At 42.5% G+C, this 26011-nt stretch overlaps 2 protein-coding genes and 2 long non-coding RNA genes across 11 annotated transcripts in view; 3 read left to right on the forward strand and 1 right to left on the reverse strand.

Annotated features, from left to right (window-relative positions):
- The window catches only part of LOC110534493 (uncharacterized), a 13293-nt gene extending 13153 nt beyond the window's left edge, over positions 1–140 (forward strand). For all 3 annotated transcript variants that reach the window (XR_016483892.1, XR_016483891.1, XR_016483893.1), the window contains exon 4: positions 42–140. This is a non-coding gene — a long non-coding RNA (uncharacterized LOC110534493). The remainder of the gene's footprint in view (positions 1–41) is intronic.
- LOC110534491 (centrosomal protein of 44 kDa) overlaps positions 1–10527 on the reverse strand; it is an 11098-nt gene extending 571 nt beyond the window's left edge. The window contains exons 1-10 of one of the 5 annotated variants that reach the window (XR_016483890.1): positions 10470–10525; positions 10254–10283; positions 9660–9758; positions 4404–4551; positions 1599–1745; positions 1303–1398; positions 951–1103; positions 609–824; positions 242–335; positions 17–135 (exon numbers count right to left, since the gene is read on the reverse strand). Coding sequence is in view for 3 of the 5 variants with exons in the window: in XM_021619369.2 (XP_021475044.2) it covers positions 17–135; positions 272–335; positions 609–824; positions 951–1103; positions 1303–1398; positions 1599–1745; positions 4404–4551; positions 9660–9751 (1035 nt within the window). In the remaining 2 variants the exon portion in view is untranslated. Of the gene's footprint in view, positions 1–16; positions 136–241; positions 336–608; positions 825–950; positions 1104–1302; positions 1399–1598; positions 1746–4403; positions 4552–9659; positions 9759–10008; positions 10445–10469 lie in introns of those variants that run through there. The other 4 variants (XM_021619369.2, XR_002475129.3, XM_090187592.1 and 1 more) reach the window with 4 other exon arrangements.
- LOC149980171 (uncharacterized) lies at positions 968–4867 on the forward strand. Its single transcript, XR_016483894.1, has 4 exons — positions 968–1139; positions 1332–1441; positions 1635–1751; positions 2477–4867. It is a non-coding gene; the product is annotated as an uncharacterized LOC149980171 (long non-coding RNA).
- On the forward strand, positions 10372–25104 carry LOC110534492 (F-box only protein 8). Of its 2 annotated transcripts, XR_002475130.2 has the most exons (7): positions 10372–10811; positions 15225–15622; positions 16593–16719; positions 17282–17400; positions 17513–17709; positions 20900–21064; positions 22328–23468. XR_002475130.2 is itself a non-coding variant. In XM_021619371.3 (6 exons), the coding sequence occupies exons 2-6, from the start codon at positions 15234–15236 to the stop codon at positions 22513–22515; spliced, it is 1020 nt and encodes a 339-aa protein (XP_021475046.1). In that variant the 5' UTR covers positions 10372–10811; positions 15225–15233; the 3' UTR covers positions 22516–25104. The 2 variants fall into 2 exon arrangements, 1 of the variants encoding a protein (XP_021475046.1); XM_021619371.3 differs by lacking the exon at positions 20900–21064 and having other exon boundaries at positions 22328–25104.
- The last annotated feature ends 907 nt before the right edge of the window (positions 25105–26011 follow it).

A 26011-nucleotide genomic window follows, 5' to 3' on the forward strand; every position in this document is an offset into this window, starting at 1 on the left:
TAATATCTGCCATTACCTCTGGGGGTGCCGTTGTCACACAGGGGCTGATGGGATAGCTAGCAGAAGGGGTGGAGGACTGAGGACGCTCACAGCCAGAGTTGTGTAGGAGGCTCTCTGGAGGACTGGGTCTTGACTCTAAGGGTATGTGAGCATCAGTTGAACTTTTATATCACACTGGGAATTTGATCTTTCTATTACTGTATTTCAGTTGTTGTATACGATGGCCTCAATAATACTTTACTAAGACACTTTTGTCCAAATCAGTTCCAACCAGTGACTTCTGTTGCATTATCCGCCATGTGATGACTCCAACCTCCATTGATAAGTGACGACTCCTAGAGGGGGAAAAAAAAAAAACTTGAAAGCTGTACATTTTTCTATCTTTAACCAGCAAACAGAGATACAGTAGACATTCTAGAATGGACTGACATCATTAGTTCAACATCTGCTTCTACTTGTCATTAGATAGAGGTATGGGGAGTTCTTTAGAAGAGTCTCCAGATCAGACAGATGTGGTGTAAAAGATTCCTTCCTACCTGGGCCATGGCTGACACAGTATCCAAGAATCCCTTTGCAGTGGATAGGGACGCACACACACACACACACACCTGGGCCGTGGCTGTGGAGAGGGTCAGTCTGGTCTCCAGCAGTAGCACTCTGCTCTCCAGGTTCTCCCACTGGTGCTTGTCTATAGTGATACTCCCGGCCGAGGCCTTCTCTAGAAGCTCCAGCCTCTGCTCCAGGGCCAAGAGCATCCCCAGCCTAGTCTGGATCTGCGGCAGCTGGGCCTCCAGCACTGCCAGCCTCCCCTCCACCACCAGGTCCTGGAAGGGTGGTCACAATCCATTCTGTGTGTGTGTGTGTGTGTCACTTTGGTGCTGTGTGTTACAGAGAGAAGGGCCGTGTGTGTGTCTGTGCTTATAATTGTGGAGAAGTATGCTGGTACTCACTGTTTGAGGGACTGTAGGTGCTTGGTTCTGGACCTCCTCCAGTCCCAGCCCCTCCTCCTCTTCCTCAGACTCTTCATTATCAGAGGTTCTACTAGAGGAGACCCAGGAGTCACCACCAATGTGTCTCTCCACTAGTGGCCTGCTTAGGGACAACTGTGGGAAAGAACCATCTCACCTAGTCATGTTAAGGTCAGGCCATGTACTCATGCAGCATTACAATGGACAATTTTATTATTTTAAAATGTTTTATTTAATCTTTATTTAACTAGGATAGGTCAGGCCTTTTTGATAAAGTGTAGAGAGTTGAACAGGTCTGTTGGGCTACACTGTCATGTCCTTGGCAAAGACTTACTGTGGTAGCCATGGGGTTCATTGTTTCAGCCTGAAATGGGAGAGCCTCACTTTTGGAGTCTGAACTCGAGGCCTGAAAACGAGCTCTCGGCTTTGGCTGCAACACACAGATGCAATACATGGACCTTTTATTTTACCAGGTAGGCTATTGAGAACACATTCTCTATTACAATACAGACATGGTCTGATCAAGAGGGTGCAATAGTTAATTGAACCGTGAATACCGTATCATCATTATCATGTCGTTGATGATACGCTTTGCTCTAGGCTCGCCAAAGCTGAGGGAGACAGACTGACCTTGTTGCCTTTGCTGAGCTCTTTGTGTTTCTGCAGGGCGAAGGAAATGACATCACAGAGGATGCAGGTCTTTCTTTCTGCAAAGCCAAACTGGAGGAACTGCTGCTTGGTCAGGACGGGTTTGTAGTGGAAGAGATCCCGCAGTACCTAGATGTGGGTGAACAATAGACAGTATCACACACACACACGGCTGAATTTGCCCTGCTGAAAAATTGTTTCAAATCAAAAATACACCATGGTTGTTTTTTCATTCAAACAGTAAAAAATGCAAAGAGCAAAACCATATTCATTGAATTGAATTGAATGTCATTGAAATGACATTGCAAAGTATCTGGTACAGGGGTTTTAAACTCATTTTGCGCCGGGGGCCACATTCGTTCTTCAAGAAGGTCCAGAGGGTCACACACATTGCTTTTGCAATTTGATGCTACCCGACTGTCTCGGTTTCATTTGAATGATTATTAGTGAGCTGGACACAGTCAAGAAACAGTATAAATGTAGGTCCATTATATTTTCTACAGTTTCCATTTGGTTGTAATCATTTTTTAAAAAGTATATGGAGTTTGTTTTCCCTTCCAAAAAATGATGTGAATTAAGTGTATCGAGGCAAGGGATACACATGAAAAGGGAATAATAGGAGCTGGAACACATATGACAAATCCAAACATTCTACTGATAATTGTAAAACTCACTATAGTTGACATGAGTTCAGGGAAAGATGGCAGTAGGTATGACAGGAGGGCTAAATGAGTGCTTCCCTGTTACACCGACTATAATGGAGAGCAAATGGCTTGTCTCCTCTTTGCACCGTCTTCTGTATGAAATGCTGCTGGTGTGTCGGCCCAATCTGTCTCCCATATTTTTGTGTGTGTGTGCAGGCCAGGCGAAGCAGTGACTGGGCGCCAGCCAGAGGGTCTCGCTCTTCCTTCTCCCTCTCCTCTCGCCAAAATGAACCGATGCTGTGAGAGGCAGATAGCTCGCCTGCGGCTTCAGCACTAAGAGAACAGAAGACGGGATTCTGATCCGAGATGAGAACTTGGACCAACATGGAGTTCCTGTATTTACCGCAGGAATCAGGATTTCATGTGAGCCTTTATAAAATAATTGCTCAAGGACGCTGTGCTGCCGACCACCGGTTGCCAGCTGGAAGGAAACACCAGAGAGTGTTTTAAATACAGACGCTGCAGATCAGGGCCCGCTCAGTGAAAACCCTTCTGGTTCTGATAGCAGGGTTAACAGGCTACAGTACAGCCTCAACAAAAAGACTGAAAAACCCCTGATGCATGTACACAAGTCATTCCTTCCAAGTCCTCAGTTGGTTGTGATGAGAGAGGAGCTGTAATATTAGAACGTGAGATGAAGGAAATGGCTTAGCCTTGACCTGACCAAGCACAATATTGTGAAAAGGGGAATTCCGACAGTGGGACATTTCCCATAGATAAGAATGAATGGAATTTCTAGACTACTTTAAGACTCCATTCATGTCATTTGAGCACCACAGGAATGAAAAGGAATCCCACATGTAGCCTACCTTTAACTTCTACAGGGGAAACCCTGCACTGTTTCAAAATGACTTTATTGGTAGTGAGTGATGCAATAGCAATGTATTCCATGTGTGTGTATTAGGGGAAAATATTGCAGTTCAGCTCAAGCTTGGAGGGGTTAAACCACAGCAGAGCGTCTGGGTAGACAGCCATTGGCCTCAGGAGACCCCAAGGAATAAACTGAAGTCACAGTGTGCGAGTGTGTGTGTCCGTTGCCTGTGAGGAAACAACTGGAAACACTTTGCCATTTTGAACCATTACGGCGATAACTGTGATGTATGAGAGAGGGGATCTAGAGGAGAGTCCCTGCTATTGGGAGAAACTGTTCCGTGTTAGGGAGACGACACTGCATGGGGCCACATGGGGAGAGCGGTGGTGGGGAGCCTACTGGAAAAGTAGGACCTAGGAAAGATCCCAGCACGCAGTGAATGAACAGAGCATTAAATCATAGGGAGGGCATGAAGGAACGAGCCTGGGAGATAATACAGTCAACTGGGGAGTGATGCCAATGTGTTTCTCAAACGGGTAGGTCTAGATGTGGGATTGCTGCAGGGGGGGGAATACATTCCAAAACATGATTTCATCACGAAAGATGTTAGTCATTAGAACACAGACGCTCTGCGTCTTCTTCCTACCATACTAATGGAGACCTATGGAGTAAAATCCCTCCACTGTGCATGATGATAGTTAAATACTAAGGCTATGTCACAGAAACATGTTAACCTACAGTACCCAGTCAAAAGTTTGGACACACCTACTCATTCAAGGGTTTTTCTTTATTTTTACTATTTTCTACATTGTAGAATAATAGTCAAGACATCAAAACTATGAAATAACACAGAATCATGTAGTAAAGTGGGCATTGCGTCAAAGAAGCAGTGCGGCTTGGTTGGGTTGTGTTTCGGAGGACGCACGGCTCTCGACCATCGCCACTCCCGAGTCTGCACGGGAAGACTATAACTAACAATTGGATATTGCATTCCTCATGAAGCAGGTTGAGAGAATGTCAAGAGTGTGCAAAGCTGTCAAGGCAAAGGGTGGCTACTTTGAAGCATCTAAAATATATTTTGGTTTGCTTAACACTTTTTTGGTTACCACATGATTCCATGTGTGTTGTTTCATAGTTTTGATGTCTTCACTATTATTCTACAATGTGGAAAATAAAGAAACCCTTGTCCAAACTTTTGACAGGTACTGTACACTATTACCCTTAAGATAATTTTTTTTTAAAGAACACAATAGAATCAATGTGTGGATTTACCTTGTAGATGCATTCGATAAAACGTAGGTCGTTCTTCCCAGTGAGTTCCACTCCGAAGCCCACCAGGTGTTCAGCAAGGTGTGGTGAATAGGAGATGAATGCATAACTCACTATGGGAAGAAAGGCAGAAGGATCCCCTTTGGCCAAGCTGTAGAGATAAAGCATAGATTGTGTTTTACAATGTGTACTACTGTTTTCATATGCATTAGTATCATTGAGGCCTAAAAATGACAATAATGCTCTGTTCAGACAGGTAGACCGATTTTAACAACAAAAAGTTGACCAATCAGATCAGCTCTCATAAAGATCTGAAAAGATCTGATGTAATTGGTCAAAATACCAATTAGTGGAAAAAATAAGAAATTACCTGCCTGTCTAAACGCAGCCCAACGCACATTTTGGCATCAATGGAACCCAAACGAGTTCGATAAAAACTAGAAAAAAATATATACATTTGAAAAGTAGCCAACCTTTTGTCTCCTGTTTTTAAATGATCTCACATCCACAGAAAATTGTATTGAGCCACATCATTTTTTAAATTCCAAGCATATTGTGTTTGACGCTCTTCACTTCAAAAGGAATTCCTGCTTCCCTGCTCATCAGTTGTGCAGACTGGGGTCCTCGTCAGAGGGGGACCCACGACTGGTTAATGTAAAGCATGTTTACAAACAGAGTTATAGTCGGGCAGGGCTCTGCCACCTGCCGGAGACTTCAAAACAAACCCAAACCATGAACTGTACCCGTGGCTACAGCCCCAATCTGGATGTTTATAGGACTACAGATGTTTAGTCTGTCTACCAGCCAAATCATTTAGTCTTTGTCGCAAATAGCACCCTATAAAGTGCAATTTTTTTTAAACAGAGCCTTATGGGCCCGTAGTCAAAAGTAGTGCACTATCTGGGGAATAGGGTCCCATATGGGAAACATCCAGTCTCGTGACATTATCCTACACTACAGAGGTTTGCCTATAGCACGCAAGAACATCATACAGACTGCTGATAATATTCATTCTAGCCTAAATGTTCATCCTTAATTCATCACAAGTTCCATATGTCATCACACTTGCAATGTGTTGGCACTTTCAAGACAAATACTGAGTGTAATGGACAAAGGCCATAGAAATCAGTGACCCCACAACCTGGATAAAGACCTGGTCAGATATGCTCATCATAGCAATGGGATCATTGGAAATTAGGCTCATGGTGGAACAAAATATTAAATCATGAGAAATGCTACCATATGCACACCTGCCTCTCCTTCAAGGTCTCGTCTGCCCAAAATATTCTTAGATACTGCATGGATGGTTAATATTTAAAATATTTGTAGAATAGTGAAGACATCAAAACTATGACATAACACATATGGAACCATGTAGTAACCAAAAAATAATAATGTATATTTGAGATTATTCAAAGTAGCCACCCTTTGCCTTGATGACAGCTTTGCACACTCTTGGCATTCTCTCAACCAGCTTCACCTGGAATGCTTTTCCAACAGTCTTGAAGGAATTCCCACATATGCCGAGAACTTGTTGGCTGCTTTTCCTTCACTCTGCGGTCCAACTCATCCCAAACCATCTCAATTGGGTTGAGGTCAGGTGATTGTGGCGGCCAGTTCATCTGATGCAGCACTCAATCACTCTCCTTCTTGGTCAAATAGCCCTTACACAGCCTGGAGTCGTTTTGGGTCATTGTCCTGTTGAAAAACAAATGATAGTCCCACTAAGCCCAAACCAGATGAAATGTTGCGTCATACTGATGGCAGAGTCTATGGACACTGCCTGGTGTCAACAGTACAGGCTGGTTGCAGTGGTGTACCGCTGAAAAATCTGCAGCAACTGCATGACACCATCGCGTCAGCATGTACCAACATGAAAGTGGAACATTCACGACTTGTAGAATCCATGCCCCAAAGAATTATTGGTATTCTGGAGGCAAAGGGGGGTCTGACCCAGGACTAGACGGGTGTAGCTAATACTCACTCACTCACTGGACAGTTTATGAACAGTCACTTCAGAAAATATTTAGACCCCTTGACTTTTTCCACATTGTTAAGTTACAGCCTTATTCCAAAATTGATTAAATAAAACATTTTCCCTCAACCATCTACACACAATACCCCATAATGACAAAGCAAAATGTAGAAATGTTGGCAAATTTATTACAAAATAAAAAACATACCTTACTTACATACTGTAAGTATTCAGACCCTTTGCTATGATACTTGAAATTGAGCTGAGGTGCATCCTGTTTCCATTGATCATCCTTGAGATGTTTCTACAACTTGATGAGTCCACCTGTGGTAAATTCAATTGATTGGAAATGATTTGGAAAGGCACACACCTGTCTATATACGGTCCCACAGTTGACAGTGCATGTCAGAGCAAAAACAAAGCGATGAGGTCGAAGGAATTTTCCTTAGAGCTCCGAGACAAGATTGTGTCGAGGCACAGATCTGGGGAAGGGTACCAAAAAATGTCTGCAGCATTTAAGGTCCACAAGAACACAATGGCCTCCATCATTCTTAAATGGAAGAAGTTTAGAATCACCAAGACTCTTCCTAGAGCTAGCCGTCAAGCCAAACTGAGCAATTTGTGGAGAAGGGCCTTGGTCAGGGAGGTGACAAAGAACCCGATGGTCACTCTGACAGAGCTCCTCTGTGGAGCTGGGAGAACCTTCCAGAAGGACAACCATCTCTGCAGCACTCCACCAATCAGGCCTTTATGGTAGAGTGGCCAGACGGAAGCCCCTCATCAGTAAGAGACATGACAGCCCGCTTGGAGTTTGCCAAAAGGCACCCAGAGACTCTCCAACAATGAGAAACAAGATTCTCTGATCTGATGAAACCAAGATTGACCTAAATTCCAAGCGTCACGTCTGGAGGAAACATGGCACCATCCCTACGGATTAATGGCAAAAAGTTGAGAATGACAAATATTAATTTTCACAAAGTTTGCTGCTTCAGTGTCTTTAGATATTTTTGTCAGATGTTACTATGAAATACTGAAGTATAATTACAAGCATTTCATAAGTGTCAAAGGTCTTTATTGACAATTACATGAAGACGCAAAGAGTCAATATTTGTAGTGTTGACCCTTCTTTTTCAAGACCTCTGCAATCCGCCCTGGTATGCTGTCAATTAACTTCTGGGCCACATCCTGACTGATGGCAACACATTCTTGCATAATCAATGCTTGGAGTTTGACAGAATTTGTGGGGTTTTGTTTGACCACCCTCCACTTCAGGATTGACCACAAGTTCTCAATGGGATTAAGGTCTGAGTTTCCTGGCCATGGACGCAAACTATCGATGTTTGTTCCCCGAGCCACTTAGATATCCCTTTTGCCTTGTGGCAAGATGCTCCATCATGCTGGAAAGGCATTGTTCATCACCAAATGGTTCCTGGATGGTTGGGAGAAGTTGCTCTTGGAGGATGTGTTGGTACAATTCTTTATTCATGGCTGTGTTCTGAGGCAAAATTGTGAGTGAGCCCACTCCCTTGGTTGAGAAGCAACCCCACACATGAATGGTCTCAGGATGCTTTACTGTTGGCATGACGTAGGACTGACCCAAACAATCGGAAAGGGGATTCTTCAGAGAAAATGACTTTACCCCAGTCCTCAGCAGTCCAATCGCTGTACCTTTTGCAGAATATCAGTCTGTCCCCGATGTTTTTCCTGGAGAGAAGTGGCTTCTGTGCTGCCCTTCTTGACACCAGGCCATCCTCCAAAAGTCTTCGACCTCACTGTGTGTGCAGATGCACTCACACCTGCCTGCTGCCATTCCTGAGCAAGCTCTGTACTGGTGGTGCCCCGATCCCGTATTTGTGCCATTCCGAAGGTGAATGGGCAAGACAACATATTTCAGTTCCTTTTAACGGGGTATGTTAGTAGGTGCCAGAGGCACCAGTTTTTGTTAAGGGCTGCAACACTGCTGGGTTTTTCCACACTCAACAGTTTCCTGTGTGTATCAAGGTCCTCCACACAAAGGACATCCAGCCAACTTGAAAAAAATGTGGGAAGCATTGGAGTCAACATGGGCCAGCATCCCTGTGAAACGCTTGACACCTTGTAGAGTCATGCCACGATGAATTGATGCTCTGAGGGCAACTCATTATTAGGAAGGTGTTCTTAATGTTTGGTATACTCCATGTATACTGTATACAGTGAGCTCCAAAAGTATTGGGAAAGTGACACGTTGTTTTGGCTCTGTACTCCAATACTTTGCATTTTAACTTCATAGTCAAATACTGACTGTCAGTTTTAATTTGAGGGTATTTTCATATAGACCCCAATTTTAGGGGACCAAAAGTATTGAGACAAATTAGCATGTGTATTAAAGTTGTCAAAAGTTCAGTATCTGATCCCATATTCCTAGCATGCAATGATTACATCAAGCTTGTGACTCTACAAACTTGTTGGATGCATTTGCTGTTTGTTTTGGTTGCGTTTCAGATTATTTTATGCCCAATACAAATGAATGGTAAATAAGGTATTGTGTCATTTGAGCCACTTTCCTTTTAAGTAAGAATATAATGTGCTTCTAAACACTTATACATTCATGGGGATGCTACAATGATTACAGATAGTCCTGAATGAATTGTAAATGATGATGAGTGACAAAGTTAGACTCACAAATATCATACCCCAAGACATACTAACCTCTCCCAATATAATAACAGGGGAGATTAGCATTTGGGGGTGTATGATATTTGTGTATCGAACTCTCACTCATCATTATTCACGATTCATTCAGATCTATCTAATAACGATAGCAAAAATGGAGGGACTATGTACAAAAATTGTCGTCATTTCTAAACGGTTCATACCCTCAAATGAAAGCTGACATTCTGCACTTTAAAACTCAATCATTGTATCATTTCAAATCCAAAGTGTCAACCCACTGTCCACCAGTCTTGGCACACCTGATGGTCAAATCAGGTACTGGAGTACAGAGCCAAACCACAAAAATGGTCACTGCCCCAATACGTTTGGAGCTCACTAGATATCAGAATGAATGAATAAATATATGGGGGATTTATTTCTCCAATGTAAGCAAGTAAAAATGACACAAATGTTCAAACATCTCCTACACTGCAACTAAGAGACTGAATAGTGGAGCCATCATGTGGCCATCAACTGAACAACCACAACACAGGTGCCGACAGATTGTACAGCCCAAAAAGTTTGGGAACGTGGCACAATTGTTTAGTTAGCACTGGCACCATTTTTTTAAATCCATGACCTAGCTAACATACCCATTATAGTCGACCTCTCTTGGGTACTTCAATGCCCGTAGTTGAGCATCCAGCTTCCGAAGACATCCTTTCAAATCACCGGTTGACATCATTGTGGACCTTGAAGATGCAAATGACAGACAGGTAACGTTACCACAACAATTCTCCCGTTTAACTAATTTTTGCAACGAATGGATAAAACACCAACTAGCTAACTAACAAACAATATAACGTTAGCTATGTAACGTTAAATGTTGGCTAGCTACCAACACAGCTTTCCAGCAAGTTACTTGCTAACGTTAGATTTTGTTGAGGTGACACGTTGTAGCAGCTACTGAAACATACCATAACACAAAATATAATAAATTACCTTGTATTTAAGTAGAAGGGCTTGCCAAATTAGCTCGCTAACTGGACATGTATTTAGTTTGTTTTGCCCGGGTAAATAACATAACTGCCGCGATTGGTTGCTATGATAAGTGAATCAGAAAAACTAGAAGGAAGATTCAAAAGAGCACATTCGTAGCTACATGGCGGTAAAAGTTTTGTTTGTTGAATTCTGGTTTTAATGTCGATGGTAAACTGAGGACGACTTATGAAACAAGCTGAACTTACTAAATCCATGTAAAACGCCGTCTTTCCTGTCTGTAGTTGAAAGGAAAACAAAAGTATTCTGGTTAGCTACCTTTAATGTGTTAGAAGAAACAAAGCAATGCACTGCAGATTTTTTTGTAAAAAGTCCAATGGATTTCTGTGTAGGCCGACATTTTTTCTATAATAATATTTTTTAAACAAAACAATTGAACGATTGTATATATCATAGTTAAGTACCATTCACAATCGTTAGATGGATTTACTCAGTTACAGCCACGTCATTTCCACCAACAACAAGCGAAACGTCAAACCAGACAACAGTGCGTGTGAAAAGAGGAGGGAGAAAGGAGGAGTTGAGGAAGCCCTATATTGAGTGATAGGGGCAGATTAGGCCTGTTGTCACTTTGTGAGCAGTTTTTCTCTACAACAGTGACGATAGTGGGTATTTTTGGCCAGCATTCAGCGGAGATGGGAACATCTGGTTACCGGTAGAAGACCCAAAACTATTCCCACCGAAGTTGTTTACGTTCTGGACTGTGTATACGTCGCGGCGGCGGTACAATCTTCCATACAATTCAGGTAGGTGGCGCTGGTTACAATGGTCGGTCATTGACAAGACGATGGCTGGTTGGCTTGTAATAATTATATTGAAGAAAGGCGAGGGCTTTAGGTCAATTTGGCTTGATAGTGAAATTATTATATATAAGCTTCTGAACATAACTTCAATGTTGATGTTGTTTACAGCAAGACACTGAACGTATTTCCAGCCCACTACTGTCTGACTTTGTTTGACAGTTTATCCAATTACTGAATTAGGCAAACGTCTACAGACGATGGGGCACATAACTCTAGTGCTTGACAGAGTATGGTCCCTCTGTTCACCAAGAGACAGTTCTTATTACATGACTACAGGTATGTATGAATGTCCTTCTCACTAGCGAAACGTTTGCATTAGTTTGTTAAAGATTGTACATTCAGTAGACAGCTGATCAGAATTATTTCTCAGAATCTGTATTGTGCGTCACTTTATCGACTGTACACAGAACATTGGGTACAACATTCTCCGTACAGGTAGGCTACCACCTGTTTTTCCATCACTAAGAAGTCAAAACCCACTGTAGATAGTTGCTCATTTTAAACTCAAATGATATGTTTGCAAACACCAGATTCAGTTAAAACACCCCCCAAACCCAACTAATTTGAATGCCCCACCCCATGAACCAACTACCAATTTAGACCAACCATATGCCTGTCCTGTGCATTCCCAATACATCAGTTCAGCCAATGTGATCACACCATGCACTGTGCAAGTTTGCTCTTTCTACTGAATTATTTGTTCAGAAAATTATTAAAATAATTGACTAGCAAGCCAGGCTGTCATAAGTATGACAGTAAGACATCAATCCACATTTGAACAAATGCACCCTTAGGTCAGTTGAACTAATCCAAACAGTTTAGGCTATGTATCTAGACCTAGTCTAGGCCTACATGTCTAGGACCATCTATGACCTACAGTAACCCTCTCACCATATAACCAGTAGACAGACTCGTGTCAACTTTAAAGATGCAACATAAAATTCTAATAGTTTTCCTAATTTCTGTTTGACAAAATAATCAGTCAGTGTAGAGAATCATTGTACCGTCTAAACCGCTGTGAAATATGTTTTCCATATCCAATTTATTTTGTATTTTCAACTGTTTAAATTAGAGGTCAACTGATTATGATTTTAACGCCGATACTGATTATTGGAGGACCAAAAAAGCAGATACTGATTAATCGACCGATTTAAAAAAATAATAATAATAATAAATATATATATATATATATATTTAAAAAGTTGTTTATTTGTAATAACGACAATTGCAATAATACTGAATTAACACTTATTTTAACTTAATATAAAACATCAATAAAATCAATTTAGCCTCAAATAAATAATGAAACATGTTCAATTTGATTTAAATAATTCAAAAACAAAGTGTTGGAGAAGAAAGTAATATGTGCCATGTAAAAAAGCTAACGTTTAAGTTCCATGCTCAGAACATGAGAACATATGAAAGTTGGTGGTTCCTTTTAACATGAGACTTCAATATTCCAAGGTAAGAGGTTTTAGGTTGTAGATAATATAGTATTTATAGAACTATTTCTCTCTATACCGTTTGTTTTTCATATTCCTTTGACTATTGGATGTTCTTATAGGCACTATAGTATTGCCAGTGTAACAGTATAGCTTCCGTCCCCCTCTTCGCCCCAACCTGGGCTCGAACCAGGAACACATCGACAACAGCCACACTCGAAGCATCGTTACCCATCGCTCCACAAAAGCCGTGGCCCTTGCAGCGCAAGGGGAATAACTACTCCAAATCTAAAAGGCGAGTGACGTTTGAAACAGTATTAGCGCACACCCAGCTAACTAGCTAGCCATTTCACATCGGTTACACCAGCCATTAGGCTGATAGGCTTGAAGTCATAAACAGAGCTGTGCTTGCGAAGAGCTGCTGGCAAAACGCACGAAATTGCTGTTTGAATGAATGATTACGGGCCTGCTGCTGCTCAGTCAGACTGCTCTATCAAATCAGACTTAATTATAACATAATAACACACAGAAATATGAGCCTTTGGTCATTAATATGATCGAATCCGGAAACTATCATTTCGAAAGCAAAACGTTTATTATTTCAGTGAAATACGGAACCGTTCGGTATTTTATCTAACGGGTGGCATCCCTAAGTCTAAATATTCTTGTTACATTGCACAACCTTCAATGTATGTCATAATTACGTAAAATTCTGGCAAATTAATTCGCAATGAGCCAGGCAGCCCAAACTTGCATATACCCTGACTCTGCGTGCAATGAACGCAAGAGAAATGACACAATTTCACCTGGTTAATATTGCCTGCTAAACTGGATTAGTAGTTATAACTAGTGATTATGATTGATTGTTTCTTTATAAGATAAGTTTAATGCTAGCTAGAAATTTACCTTGGCTTCTACTGCATTCGCGTAACAGGCAGATTACTCGGAGTGCAATGGTTAGAGCGTTAGACTAGTTAACTGTGCGGTTGCAAGATTGGAGCCGCTGAGCTGACAAGGTGAAAATCTGTCGTTCTGCCCCTGAACAAGGCAGTTAACCCACAGTTCCTAGGCAGGCATTGAAAATACGAATGTGTTCTTAACTGACTTGCCTAGTTAAATAAAAGGTATAAAATAAAAAAATATATACAAATTTAATTAAAATGATAATCGGAACTCGGCGCCCAAAAATACCGATTTCCGATTGTTATGAAAACTTGAAATCGGCCCTAATTAATCGGTCGACACCTAGTTTGAAGCTTGTGTACAAAAGTAAAAGATGCTAAAAAATAAACATAACAGGAATCATGGACATAGCTTACAAAGAACATACCTACCACTTTTTAGACTTGCTTTTAATGAGACTGACATATCTAGAACACACATTTCTTTGAATTTGGTCAGCTTGCCCAAAAAGTTACATATTGTAGCTTTAAGACATTCCCAAGTGTGTTTTTTGAGCAGCCTACAGTCTTAATGCTCCAGCAGCAAGCAGGGAATGCTGAATAACAAGAGCAATGTAGCGGTGAGAAGCCTAGGTGCATGCCCACATCACATGGGGAAACAGAGAATTGAGAACGTGAGGAATTCCGAGCAGTGGGTAGGCTAAATAGGCTGGAATTGACATTCAGCTGTAGTGACAGGGATGGAAGATTCTAGCTTGATCCCAGATGTGTTTGGGCTGTCTTAACAATCGCCAACTCCTGTGGTGATTGTTAAGATGGCACAAACAAATCTGGGACCAGGCTATGATTCCGCTCTGAACCATTCTAAGATGCTATTACAAGAGAGAAGATTGCCTGTAGTGTAAACTGTCTGACATGTTATTTGTCACGTGCCAACTACAACAGGTGTAGTAGACCTTAGAGTGAAATGCTTACTCACAAGCTCTATCCGAGCTAAGTTAAAGGGGAAACAAATGTATGACTAAAACACAAGAATTAGAAATTAAGCTACAAACCCACTCACTGAGACTGACTGACAGGGGAGTCGGAGAGAGTTGAATGCATGTCACCTAGCGGGTTAACTGAGGCTACTTCTGGTTTATAAAATAATACCACGTCAATCTGTGAACTGTAACTCTGCAAAATCGTTAATTGTTGCATTTATATTTTTGTTCAGTATATTTTGAAATGGCTTGTTGTGTAAAGTCACATTAGAATCTGCCTCGACCCCTTGAGACTGTTCCAGAGTGCACTTTCAGGAAGCAATTGCTTTGATTTGATTGGGCTAATGTATGCGAGATGACACATGAAAGTAGAGGCAATCGTTGAGATGTTTCTGCGGACAAACAGCTAGGGTCTGAATCCAGATTAAATAAACCCGTCACGGATGTTTCTCTATTTTGTGACAACCGCTGAGCCCTTCAGTGACTCAGCATAGCTATCTTGGAGTTAGCCTGCTATGCCTACCATCAGCTGTTGCCATGCCAGTGACTAAATTAACCAGGAAGTAATCCAGCTGCCCAAACATTTAAACAAGGTAGAATGATGGTCTCCGTTACTATATTGGATTGTTAAAATAGGACTTTGGGATCACTCAAATGTAATTATAAAGCCCGTTTTACATCAGCAGATGTCAGAGGGCTATACAGAAACCCAGCCTAAAACCCCAAACAGCAAGCAATGCAGTGCAGCAATGCACAGAAAAAAACTCCCTAGAAAGGCAGGAACCTGGGAAGAAACCTAGAAAGGAATCAGGCTCTGAGGGGTGGCCACTCCTCTTCTGGCTGTGCCGGGTGGAGATTATAAGAGTACATGGCTATTTAAGGCCAGATTGGATGGCCAGGAAATTCCCAATTTAATGCCTAGTAACTAGACCACTGAGCTACTTCTGTTTGATATTCCTCCTGAGGGAACCTATTCCCTATGTGACACATGCAGACTGTGCTGCCTGTGTTGTCTTGCCTATACACCAGATCCTGCAGATGGGTCAGGGGCTGTGGAGGGTGGCCAGGAACCAGCAGCTGCAGCAGGAGTACGGAGAGCACTGGGATGCTGGACCTGGCCTTGACGGAGATCCCCAGGATTTGGGGATGGAGATGGGGGTTAACCCAGGCCAGGCTCCCCCCTCCCCCGGGGTGGGCGACCTGCCACCTCACCCCCACCCGCGGCGCCACCCCCAGCACTGCCAAGGGGCAGACATCTACCAGCTGCTGCGTGCCCGCCGGGGGAAGGAGCAGCAGGGTTTCATAGACCTGGAGATGCTTCCTCCAGAGCTCAGCATCACCATCCTGTCCTACCTGAACGCTACAGACCTCTGTCTGGCATCCTGCGTGTGGCAGGACCTGGGCCACGACGAGTACCTCTGGCAGGGGTGAGTAGTAGACTGACAGGGTCTGTGGAAGGGAGGCAGGGGTGAGTAGTAGACTGACAGGGTCTGTGGAAGGGAGGCAGGGGTGAGTAGTAGACTGACAGGGTCTGTGGAAGGGAGGCAGGGGTGAGTAGTAGACTGACAGGGTCTGTGGAAGGGAGGCAGGGGTGAGTAGTAGACTGACAGGGTCTGTGGAAGGGAGGCAGGGGTGAGTAGTAGACTGACTGGGTCTGTGGAAGGGAGGCAGGGGTGAGTAGTAGACTGACAGGGTCTGTGGAAGGGAGGCAGGGGTGAGTAGTAGACTGACAGGGTCTGTGGAAGGGAGGCAGGGGTGAGTAGTAGACTGACAGGGTCTGTGGAAGGGAGGCAGGGGTGAGTAGTAGACTGACAGGATCTGTGGAAGGGAGGCAGGGGTGAGTAGTAGACTGACAGGGTCTGTGGAAGGGAGGCAGGGGTGAGTAGTAGACTGACAGGGTCTGTGGAAGGGAGGCAGGGGTGAGTAGTAGACTGACAGGGTCTGTGGAAGGGAAGCAGGGGTGAGTAGTAGACTGACTTGGTCATTTAGTGGGTGTTCAGAATGAATTATTCAAAACAATTATCACTAATTGGTATTTTGACCAAATAAGATCAGCTTTTTAAAAAACGTGAAAAGTTCTGATGTTATTGGTCAAAAGACCAATTATTGGACAAAATATCAGAATCGGGCTCCCTGTGTGAACGCAGCCAATGAGAAGTGTGCTGCAGGACAGGACCTGATACACCATTACAGATTAATCTATGTTTTTAACCATTTTTAAATGGTGCTTGCCACAAGTAGGTATAACATGTACCAGGTTCTGTGTGACAATGTGCTTTTCTTTAATGGTTCAAAGAGTTGATTGGGTGATCATGTTTCTAATTGCAGTCCTCCCTTTCTCTGTCCCTCGCTTGTTCCCTGACTTGCTCGCTCTCTCTCTCTCTGGCTGTGCCCTAGTTTGTGTAAGTCCACATGGGGTCACTGTTCCATCTACAATAGAAGGCTTCCCTATGGCTTCTCATATAGAAGACTCTACATGATGCTAGATGAAGGCAGTCTGACGTTCAACGCTAACCATCAGGAGGTAAGTCATCTCTTTTTCACCTTTATCCCAAATGCCTCGTCCACCTTTTTAAAGCACCACTTCCCCACTGAAACACTCCGGTTTCCCGGACGTAGATAAAGCCGGCTTAATCTGTTTCCGGGAAATTGTTCAGTATATATATGTATATGGACCAATTCGCTTTTTTTCACTACGTTATTGATTCTTGATTTTTTTTACCACAAAAAAAATATGATTTAGAAATAGTGAGTACACATTGAACCCACCACACTTTACACATCAAACCCACCACACTTCAGCCCACCTTGAAGACAAATGACTACCAGCTAAATTACTTGTTTACTGCCGATGCATACATTCTGAAAGACATCAGCCTTGAAGGTCACTGCAGGTCAAAGCCTGGTTCCTGAGAATCTGTGGAACATTCTAATGGCGTTCTTTGGTCTGTCTGTATCGCTAAGTGGATTAGGCTCGCTATGGCCAGCCACTTAAAGGGCATGTGATAGCTGTGTGATGGACTGAAATGGTGCTGGGTCTCTACTCTCCCCCTCTAATCCCTCTTTCTCCCCCCCCCCCCCAATAGGGTATCAGTTACTTCATGTCCAAAGGCATACTGGTGGACCACCCCAAGGAGCTGGCCAAGTTCATCTTCTGCACTCGCACGCTCAACTGGAAAATGCTGAGGGTATACCTAGATGAGAGGTGGGTTTTCTTTATTGAATTCTCACTGGGCTTTTCTCAAATTCTCACTGGGCTTTTCTCAAATTCTCACTGGGCTTTTTTCAAATTCTTATTGGCTTGTCTCTAATTGCAGGAGAGATGTTTTGGACGAGCTGGTCACGCTGCACAACTTCAGTAACCAGTTCCTGCCCAACGCACTGAGGGACTTCTTCAGGCACATCCACGCCCCAGAGGAGAGGGGCGAATATCTGGAGACGCTCATCACCAAGTTCTCCCACCGCTTCTGCGCCTGCAACCCTGTCCTGGTCCGGGATGTGGGTCTCAGCCCAGGTCAGTGCACTGCAGGGAGTTGTAGTTCTAATCTGCAGGGTGTTTAGGGAAGTCGGATGAGTGGAGGAGATTGTAGTTCTGGTGCGTGTTATGTTAATTCAGCCTATATGAGCGGAGGGAGTTGTAGTTCTACAGGATGTTTAGTGGGGGGGAATTGTAGTAATACATTAATTCATGGGAATTGTAGACCTGACAGGTGTTGAGTTAGAGGCAAGATGTGTGTGGGTGCTGCAATGTTTGTTTTTCTTTTTTGCCGATGATCTAGCCGTCTGCCCGCGCTATAGAGTGCTATATCGGTCTGCTAATATAGGACTAGTAAAGGCCCAGTACACTACTTTTGTAAGAGAAATGTTTATTTTTATATAAAAATATATGGGCCTCCTGAGTGGCACAAGGCACTGCATCGCAGTGCTAGATATGTCACTATAGATCACAACCGGCCGTGATAGGGCGGCACACAATTGTCCCAGTGTCGTCCGGGTTAATTGGCTCATCGCACTCTAGCGACTCCTTGTGGCGGACCAGGTGCCTGCAGGCTGACCTCGGTCGTCAGTTGAACGGTGTTTCCTCTGACACATTGGTGCGGCTGGCTTCCAGGTTAAGGGGGCATGAGTTAAGAAGTGCGGTTAGGTGGGTCATGTTTTGGAGGACGCATGACTCGACCTTCGCCTCCCCGAGCCCGTTGGGGAGTTGGAGCGACGAGACAAGATTGTAATTGGGGAGAAAAAGGGTGTAAAATACTCAAATATATACAGTCAGATCATACATTTTTGGCCATTGACCATGTTGTTATTATTGCTTTAGCTGTCTACCACAGCATATTGGAGTTAAAATGAAAGAATGAATATGAGCTTGAGGGTATTTACATCCAAATCAGGTGAATGGTGTAGGAATTACCGCACTTTTTATGTGCCCCCCCCCCATTTTTAAGGGACCAAAAGTCATTGGACAATTGGCTGCTCAGCTGTTCCATGGCCAGGTGTGTGTTATTCCCTCATTAGTTAATTTACAGGTAAGCAGATAAAAGGTATAGAGTTGATTTCAAGTGTGGCATTTGCATTTGGAATCTGTTGCTGTTAACCCTCAATATGAAATCCAAAGAGCTGTCCTTGCCATTGAAGGAAGACATCATTAGGCATGAAAAATCAAAACAAACCCATCAGTAACATTAGGTGTGGCCAAATCAACTATTTGGTACATTCTTAGAAATAAATAACGCTCAGGAACACCAAAAGGTCTGGAAGATCACTGAAAACAACTGTGGTGGATGACAGAATGAATTCCCTGGTGAAGAAAACCCTTTTCACAACAGTTGTCCAGATCAAGAACACCCTCCAGGAGGCAGGTGTATCTGTGTCAGAGTCAACAATCAAGAGAAGACTTCACCAGAGTGAATACAGAGGGTTTACCACAAGATGTAAACCATTGGTAAGCCTCAAACAGGAACACAGCTTTAGAGTTTGCCAAAAAACATGTAAAAAAAAGCCTGTACATTTCTGGAACAACATGCTATGGACAGATGAGACAAAGATCAACTTGTACCAGAATGATTAGAAGCGTATGGAGAAGGGAAGGAACTGCTCGTGATCCGAAGTATACCACCTCATCTGTGAAGCATGGCGGAGGTCGTGTTATGGCGTGGGCATGTATGGCTGCTTCCCTTGTATTTATTGATGTGACTGCTGACAAAAGCAGCAGGATGAATTCTGAAGTGTTTAGGGCTATATTATCTGCTCAGATTCAGCCAAATGCTTCAAAACTCATTGGACGGTGTTTCACAGTGCAGAGGGACATTGACCCGAAGCATATTGCGAAAGCAACCCAATACTTTTTTTAAGGCAAAGAAGTGGAATAATCTGCAATAACCAAGTCAATCACCTGACCTGAATCGAATTTGAGAATGCATTTCACTTGCTGAAGGCAAAACTCCCCAAGAACAAGCAGGAACTGAAGACTGCTGCAGTAAAAGCCTGGCAGAGCATCACCAGGGAAGAAACACAGCATCTGGTGATGTCTATGGGTTCCAGACTTCAGGCAGTCATTGACTGCAAAGGATTTGCAACCAAGTATTAAGTAATTTAATTTGATTGTCAGTTTGTCCAAGTATGTATACAAAATGGTTGTAATTCCTAAATGGTTCATACAATAATTTTTACAAAACCGTTAAATTTAAGGATAAATCTACACTTAAAGCACATCTTGATTGTTTGTCTTTATTTTTACTATTTTCTACATTAGAATAATAGTGAAGACATCAAAACTATGAAATGGCACGTGGAATCATGTAGTAACCGAAAAAAGTGTTAAACAGATCAAAATATATTTGAGATTCAGTAGCCACCCCTTGCCTTGATGACAGCTTTGCACACGCTTGGCATTCTCTCAACCAGCTTCATGAGGTAATCACCTTGAATGCATTTCAATGAACAGGTGTGCCTTGTTAATTTGTGGAATTTCTTTCCTTAATGCGTTTGAGCCAATCAGTTGTGTTGTGACAAGGTAGGGGTGGTGTGGTGTACAGAAGATTGCACTATTTGGTAAAGGACCAAGTGCATATTTTGACAAGAATTATAAGACCTGAAGGACAGTCAATCTGGAAAATGTTAACTTTGAACGTTTCTTCAAGTGCAGTTGCAAAAACCATCAAGCGCAATGATGAAACTGGCTTTCAGGAGGACCGCCACAGGAAAGGAAGACCCAGAATTACCTCTGCTGCAGAGGATAGGTTCATTAGCGTTACCAGCCTCAGAAATTGTAGCCCAAATAAATGCTTCAGAGTTCAAGTAACAGACACATCTCAACAACAACGGTTCAGAGGAGACTTCATGGTCGAATCGCTGCAAAGAAACCATTACTAAAGGACACCAATAAGAAGACAAGACTTGCTTGGGCCAAGAAACACGAGCAATGGACATTTGAGTCCAATTTTTTAATTTTTGGTTCCAAACGCCATGAAATTGAGAGTTTGGTTCCAACCGCCATGAGACGCAGGTAGGTGAACGGATGATCTCTGCATGTGTGGTTCCCACCGTGAAGCATGGAGGAGGAGGTGTGTGGGTGTGCTTTGCTGGTGACACTGTTGCTGATTTTTATTTAGAATTCAAGGCACACTTAGCCAGCATGGCTACCACAGCATTTTGCCATCCCATCTGGTTTGGGCTTAGTGAGACTATCATTTGTTTTTCTACAGGACAATGACCCAACACACACTTCCAGGCTGTGTAAGGGCTATTTGACCAAGAAGGAGAGTGATGGAGTGCTGCATCAGATGACCTGGCCTCCACAATCACCCAACCTCAACCCAAGTGAGATGGCTTGGGCTGAGTGGGGCCGCAGTGACAGATGGATTCAACCAGTAGGTCTGCTTTAGAGGACTGAGCCCTAGAAGACCCAAGTACTGTAAAAGGCCCTTTACTCCACTAGGAGCTAAAAGGAATAGGTGATGTCACTGTAAACACCTGACATCATGCGTCTGTCTGGTCTTGTCTTGTCAACAGCGCCTGCAACCACCTGCCAGTTTCTGCCACAGTTGAACAACTCCTAACTCAGGGTCCAGGCTCAACAAATCCCACAGGCTTTAGGTCTTCTCTCGTCTGTTGATCTCCCCACAATGCCTCTGTAATTTACAAAGGGCTCTGATGTTGCACTTGACCCAAGTTGTCCTGTCCTTGTTGCATGATTCAAATGTGTGAGAAATCTTTGTACTAACACTGTCATTGGTCCCTTAAGCCACAATAATCCCACGGGTTTAAAGTGTTTGGCTGGAGCGCTGCCCTCACTCTCCTATCACAGAACGGAGTTGTGATAACATCTGGTGCGGTTCTCGGCCGCTCTGCGTCGTCCTGGAGGAGAAGCCGGCTGATTTATTATAAACTTACTGGCGATAGAATTGGCAGAGCAGTAAAGGAGAAGCGGAGATGTACGCTCTCACACTTTCTCTCGCTCTCTCCCACTCTAAAGAGACCCCCTGTTCAACCCCTCTTAGTCTGCCCAGAACCAGGGCTGATACCCACACTGTAAGGTCTGAGAATATGAGTAGACATGTCTCTTTCCTTCCCTGTTATGTGTCCTGTAAAGGAATATTATTCACACTTCAGAATGTGTGTTTTTTTTTTTTGTAGACACGTCATTATGAAGCTATTTTTCTTTATCTGCCCTTCTCTTGTTCTGATGCTCTTTTCTGGTCTTCCCTTCGCTCTGTCTCCCTGTCATTTGTTCTTAAACTCCCACCCACCCTCTCAGCCAAGTGATGACCACACAATGAACAGAGAAAGTATGCTGGACTGAGAAAGACATCAACTAAAACATTGGGGCTGGCCATTATTTATCTTAAGTCTAAAATAATTTTTTAGGTAAACACCATCACTTTTATTTATTTATATATTTATCATTTAGCAGACGCTATTATCCAGGGTGACGAAGTGCCTTGCTCAAGGTCACATCGGCAGATTTTTCACCTTGTCTGCCCAGGATTCAAACCAGCGACCTTTGGGTTAACGCTCTTAACCGCTAGGCTAGCTGCCACCTCACAGCTCCATATACAACTTAATTTTCATTGTATGCTTGGTGCTGGGACTTGTTTGACCTCTCTCACATTCTGTCCATCTCTCCTCTCCAGATGCGGTGTATGTGCTCTGCTACTCGCTCATCCTGCTGTCTATAGACTTGACCAGCCCGCACGTCAAGAACAAGATGTCCAAACGCGAGTTCATCCGCAACACGCGCCACGCTGCCCAGAACATCAGCGAGGACTTTGTCGGCCATCTTTACGACAACATCTATCTCATAGGCCATGTGGCGGCCTAACCGGGAAGTGACGAGGAGTGGAAGTCGGTGAATACATGAACCAGTGATTGCACTGATGCAAGATACTACTTTGGACAATAGTTGTTGCTGGTCATTCTTAATATAGGGTCCTGTACTGCTAGCAATGATGCTTGTTTCCATACTGGGTGGGAGGCAATCTCTTCTCCGGCTGTAGAGCCAATGGAGACCAAGTAGCGTAGCGATTTGGCCCGCCCACATGAAGTGACATCTTAAGGTGTGAGATATAGCCTCAGACAGGCTAGACGTATATTCAGCACAAAAGTAGCATATGACAATATAACCAACTACTTCCAGCTTAACCACGCAGAAGTGTAGCTCCAGTATGTTAACGAAGTCAAGAAGAAGTTAAACATATGCTATGAACAAGGACTGAATATTACTACAGCAACAATTAGCAGTTGTGGTTCACATTATACTCCGTTTTTGTTTTGTGAATTACTCTTGAGTTTAATATTCTAGTTTTCTTTTTTAAATTATTGTTTTTGTTGGAATGTTTTTTACGATTTAGAGGAACTTAAAATAAGGACTAATGGGCTGGTAGAAACTCCACTGCATTTTTGTCCTTAACTTTGTGAGCTGGATTCAATTGGATGGAATGAATATGAATTTCCAAGAGGCACAACAATAATTAATCCAACCACATTTACAACATGGAATCCTTTTATTTTTAGCAGAGAACTTCAAAGGTCTATTTGCGTCCATTCCAAAGTATTTTATGAGTTGTAAAGTAATCGCCATGGGTCATACTCTGAATTGATGTATGTGGATGAGTAGAATGTCCATGGGAATCTCAGAGCATCCAATTTTGAGTTTGTAATGTGAACTCTCATCTGCATGCATCTCGGCTGGGTCGTATTAATTAGTGTGCAAAATTGAAAACGTTTTTCACCTACGGAAGACGAAAATAAATGTTTCTTATTGGACAAGTCCAATTTTGTTTCTCAATGTTGCAATCCATTTTATTCTATTTGGTGCCTAATGAACACAACACTGGTAATACAGCTCTTGATTGTTGATGGAAAAATAGGTGTCAAAGTTGAGGACAATTGTTCAGTGAATTTTTACCTCTGCCCAAGCTGGGGTAGGTAATGTTGGTAAATGAAGGTATCTATGTTACTTTATCCTTTTGTGTTGACAAGCATTCTACCCCTTAAAAACAGGCTGATTCCCAAATGACATCCTATTCCCTATGTGTTGCACTACAGTTGAACAGGACCCATAGGGCTCGTGTCATAAGCAGTGCACTATATAGGGAATAGGGTGGCATTTGGGACACATCCCGGCACTGACTCTAGCACCGATTTCCTGCGTTTACACAGGCAGCCCAATTCTGATTATTTTTTTCCACTCATTGGTCTTTTGACCAATCAAATCTGATCTTTTCACGTCCAGATCTGATTGGTCAAAAGACCAATTAGTGAAGAAAAAGATCAGAATTGGGCTGCCTGTGTAAACAGCATAAGTGACACCACAGATATGAACATTAATCTTTCCCACCATCCTTTGCGGACAACATTTATCTTGTGATTTGTTTTATGTGTGTGACTCTGGACTGATGCCTCTATCATGTTTAAATCTTCCTGTCAATCTCTATTCTATTCTATGACTGCAACGTCACTCTTTCTCTCCCAACCTCTCCCCAGTGACTCGAAGGGCTTGATTCTATTTGCTACAAATGTCCAGAAATATGTCATCTAGATCAGACATACCTCTGACATGTAGAATAAGGAATCAAGTCCGCTCTATTCGTGACATTTCTTTATGCAGTGTTCAGTATTGCACGTGACCCAGGACTACCAGATTGTTTCTTTTAATGATTACTAACTAGTGAGCACTTTAACCAGGGGGTGTTCTCTCCACACTGCTGTCTTCTGATTCATATATATATATATATATATATATATATATACATCACACTATTTAGTTCTCACATATCTGAAGGACTGTTTGTTTTCTATCTGATGTCTTAGCCATGCAGTCTTTATTAATAGTTCTAGTGCCAATAAACAAAATGTTGAAAATGACGACCACACTGACATGTGAACCTGAGCAGAATTAACAACTGTGGTAAATGTTTGCATACAATTGATTAAAACCCAGATTTGATTTGCACATGTATATATTTAAGTATAGAGATTTATATAAGAAACATTTTTATTTTGACGTATTTTAACAGATTTTTTTTTCCCTCATAAGTAGACCTGTTTTTGCACTGACATTTTGTATGAGCCCTGGACTGCATGCAGAGAACTGAGTCTTTGCACAGTTAATGTTCTCCACTACCATGATGAATTTAAATTTAAGTGATTTGAGATTATTATTGTAATGTTTATGACATGTTAATTACACTGAGTTTAACAGCAGCAAATGACAGTACAGACTTTTCCTTTTCTTCAATTCCATGTACGTTTTAGTTTCCTGTGTGGATTTATGGATTGAGATTTTTATAGACAATTCCCTTTTCAACAGCCTAACAAAACCATTTACATCTGAGATGGGTTGCTGAATGACAACACTGGAAATAAAAACCTGTCTAGATTGTATACAAATTAAACTCTTGAGAAAATATTCCCCTTGTGTTGAGCTGTGACTATTTCTACATTGATCATAATGTTTTTATATATTTAAGATTGTGACCATTACTAATTCACCCTTTGACTATGTACACTATATTTATGAATTAAGTCACCTATATACACCTCTCAACACGGCTCTCGAAACTACCAAACCCCATTTTCAAAGCCACAATCCATAGTGTATATATTAACTATAGAGTTCCTCTGAGCCTGTCAGTGTAGATAGACAGGAGTAAATCGACTCCAGACACAACATGACCCTCGACCTCTAGCAGAGTGTGCTTTATGTGCTGTAAATGAAAAGGGAGAGCATCACAGGGGCCGTCAGCAGAGAGATACAGGGCCCTTGGAGCTGCATGGGAGAGAGGTCAATCTGAGAAAGTTTAGAGAGTGGTGATGCAATGTGTACCCTGACCCCTTTTTTAGCTCTCCATAGCGCAGGGAGACAAGGTACCATGTCAAGGAGGGAGAATATATAACTCAACTTTATCTGTCTTCCTCAAAGACTCCTTTCAGGGCCTACGAAAAAAACATAGCAATGCCAAATACTAAGCTAAATTGGATGGAGAACTGAAATGGTTCATGATTGAATGGTTGGTAACCTACTTTAGATGACACGATCCATTGGCTTAATCATTCATTTAGTACCAGCTTTTTCAGTAAAACACATGTTCGTACTAATTAAGATATGATTAATAGCCTACCTATCATTGTTGCAACAACCACGGGGTTATTCTACATCGAGGACCTATAACTACAACTGTGCCAAAAGGAGCTCCAAGCGCCTTCCATTACTCTTATTATATAAAAGCAATACTATTTAAGAGAATCCTACATGCAAGTTACATTAGTTCATAGGAATCGTCGTGTTTAATTGACTGACATAAATTACTTTCTGA

The sequence above is a fragment of the Oncorhynchus mykiss genome, chromosome 10 (genome assembly GCF_057628025.1).
Source record: "Oncorhynchus mykiss isolate SJ-2025 chromosome 10, ASM5762802v1, whole genome shotgun sequence".
Classification (NCBI taxonomy): Eukaryota; Metazoa; Chordata; class Actinopteri; order Salmoniformes; family Salmonidae; genus Oncorhynchus; species Oncorhynchus mykiss.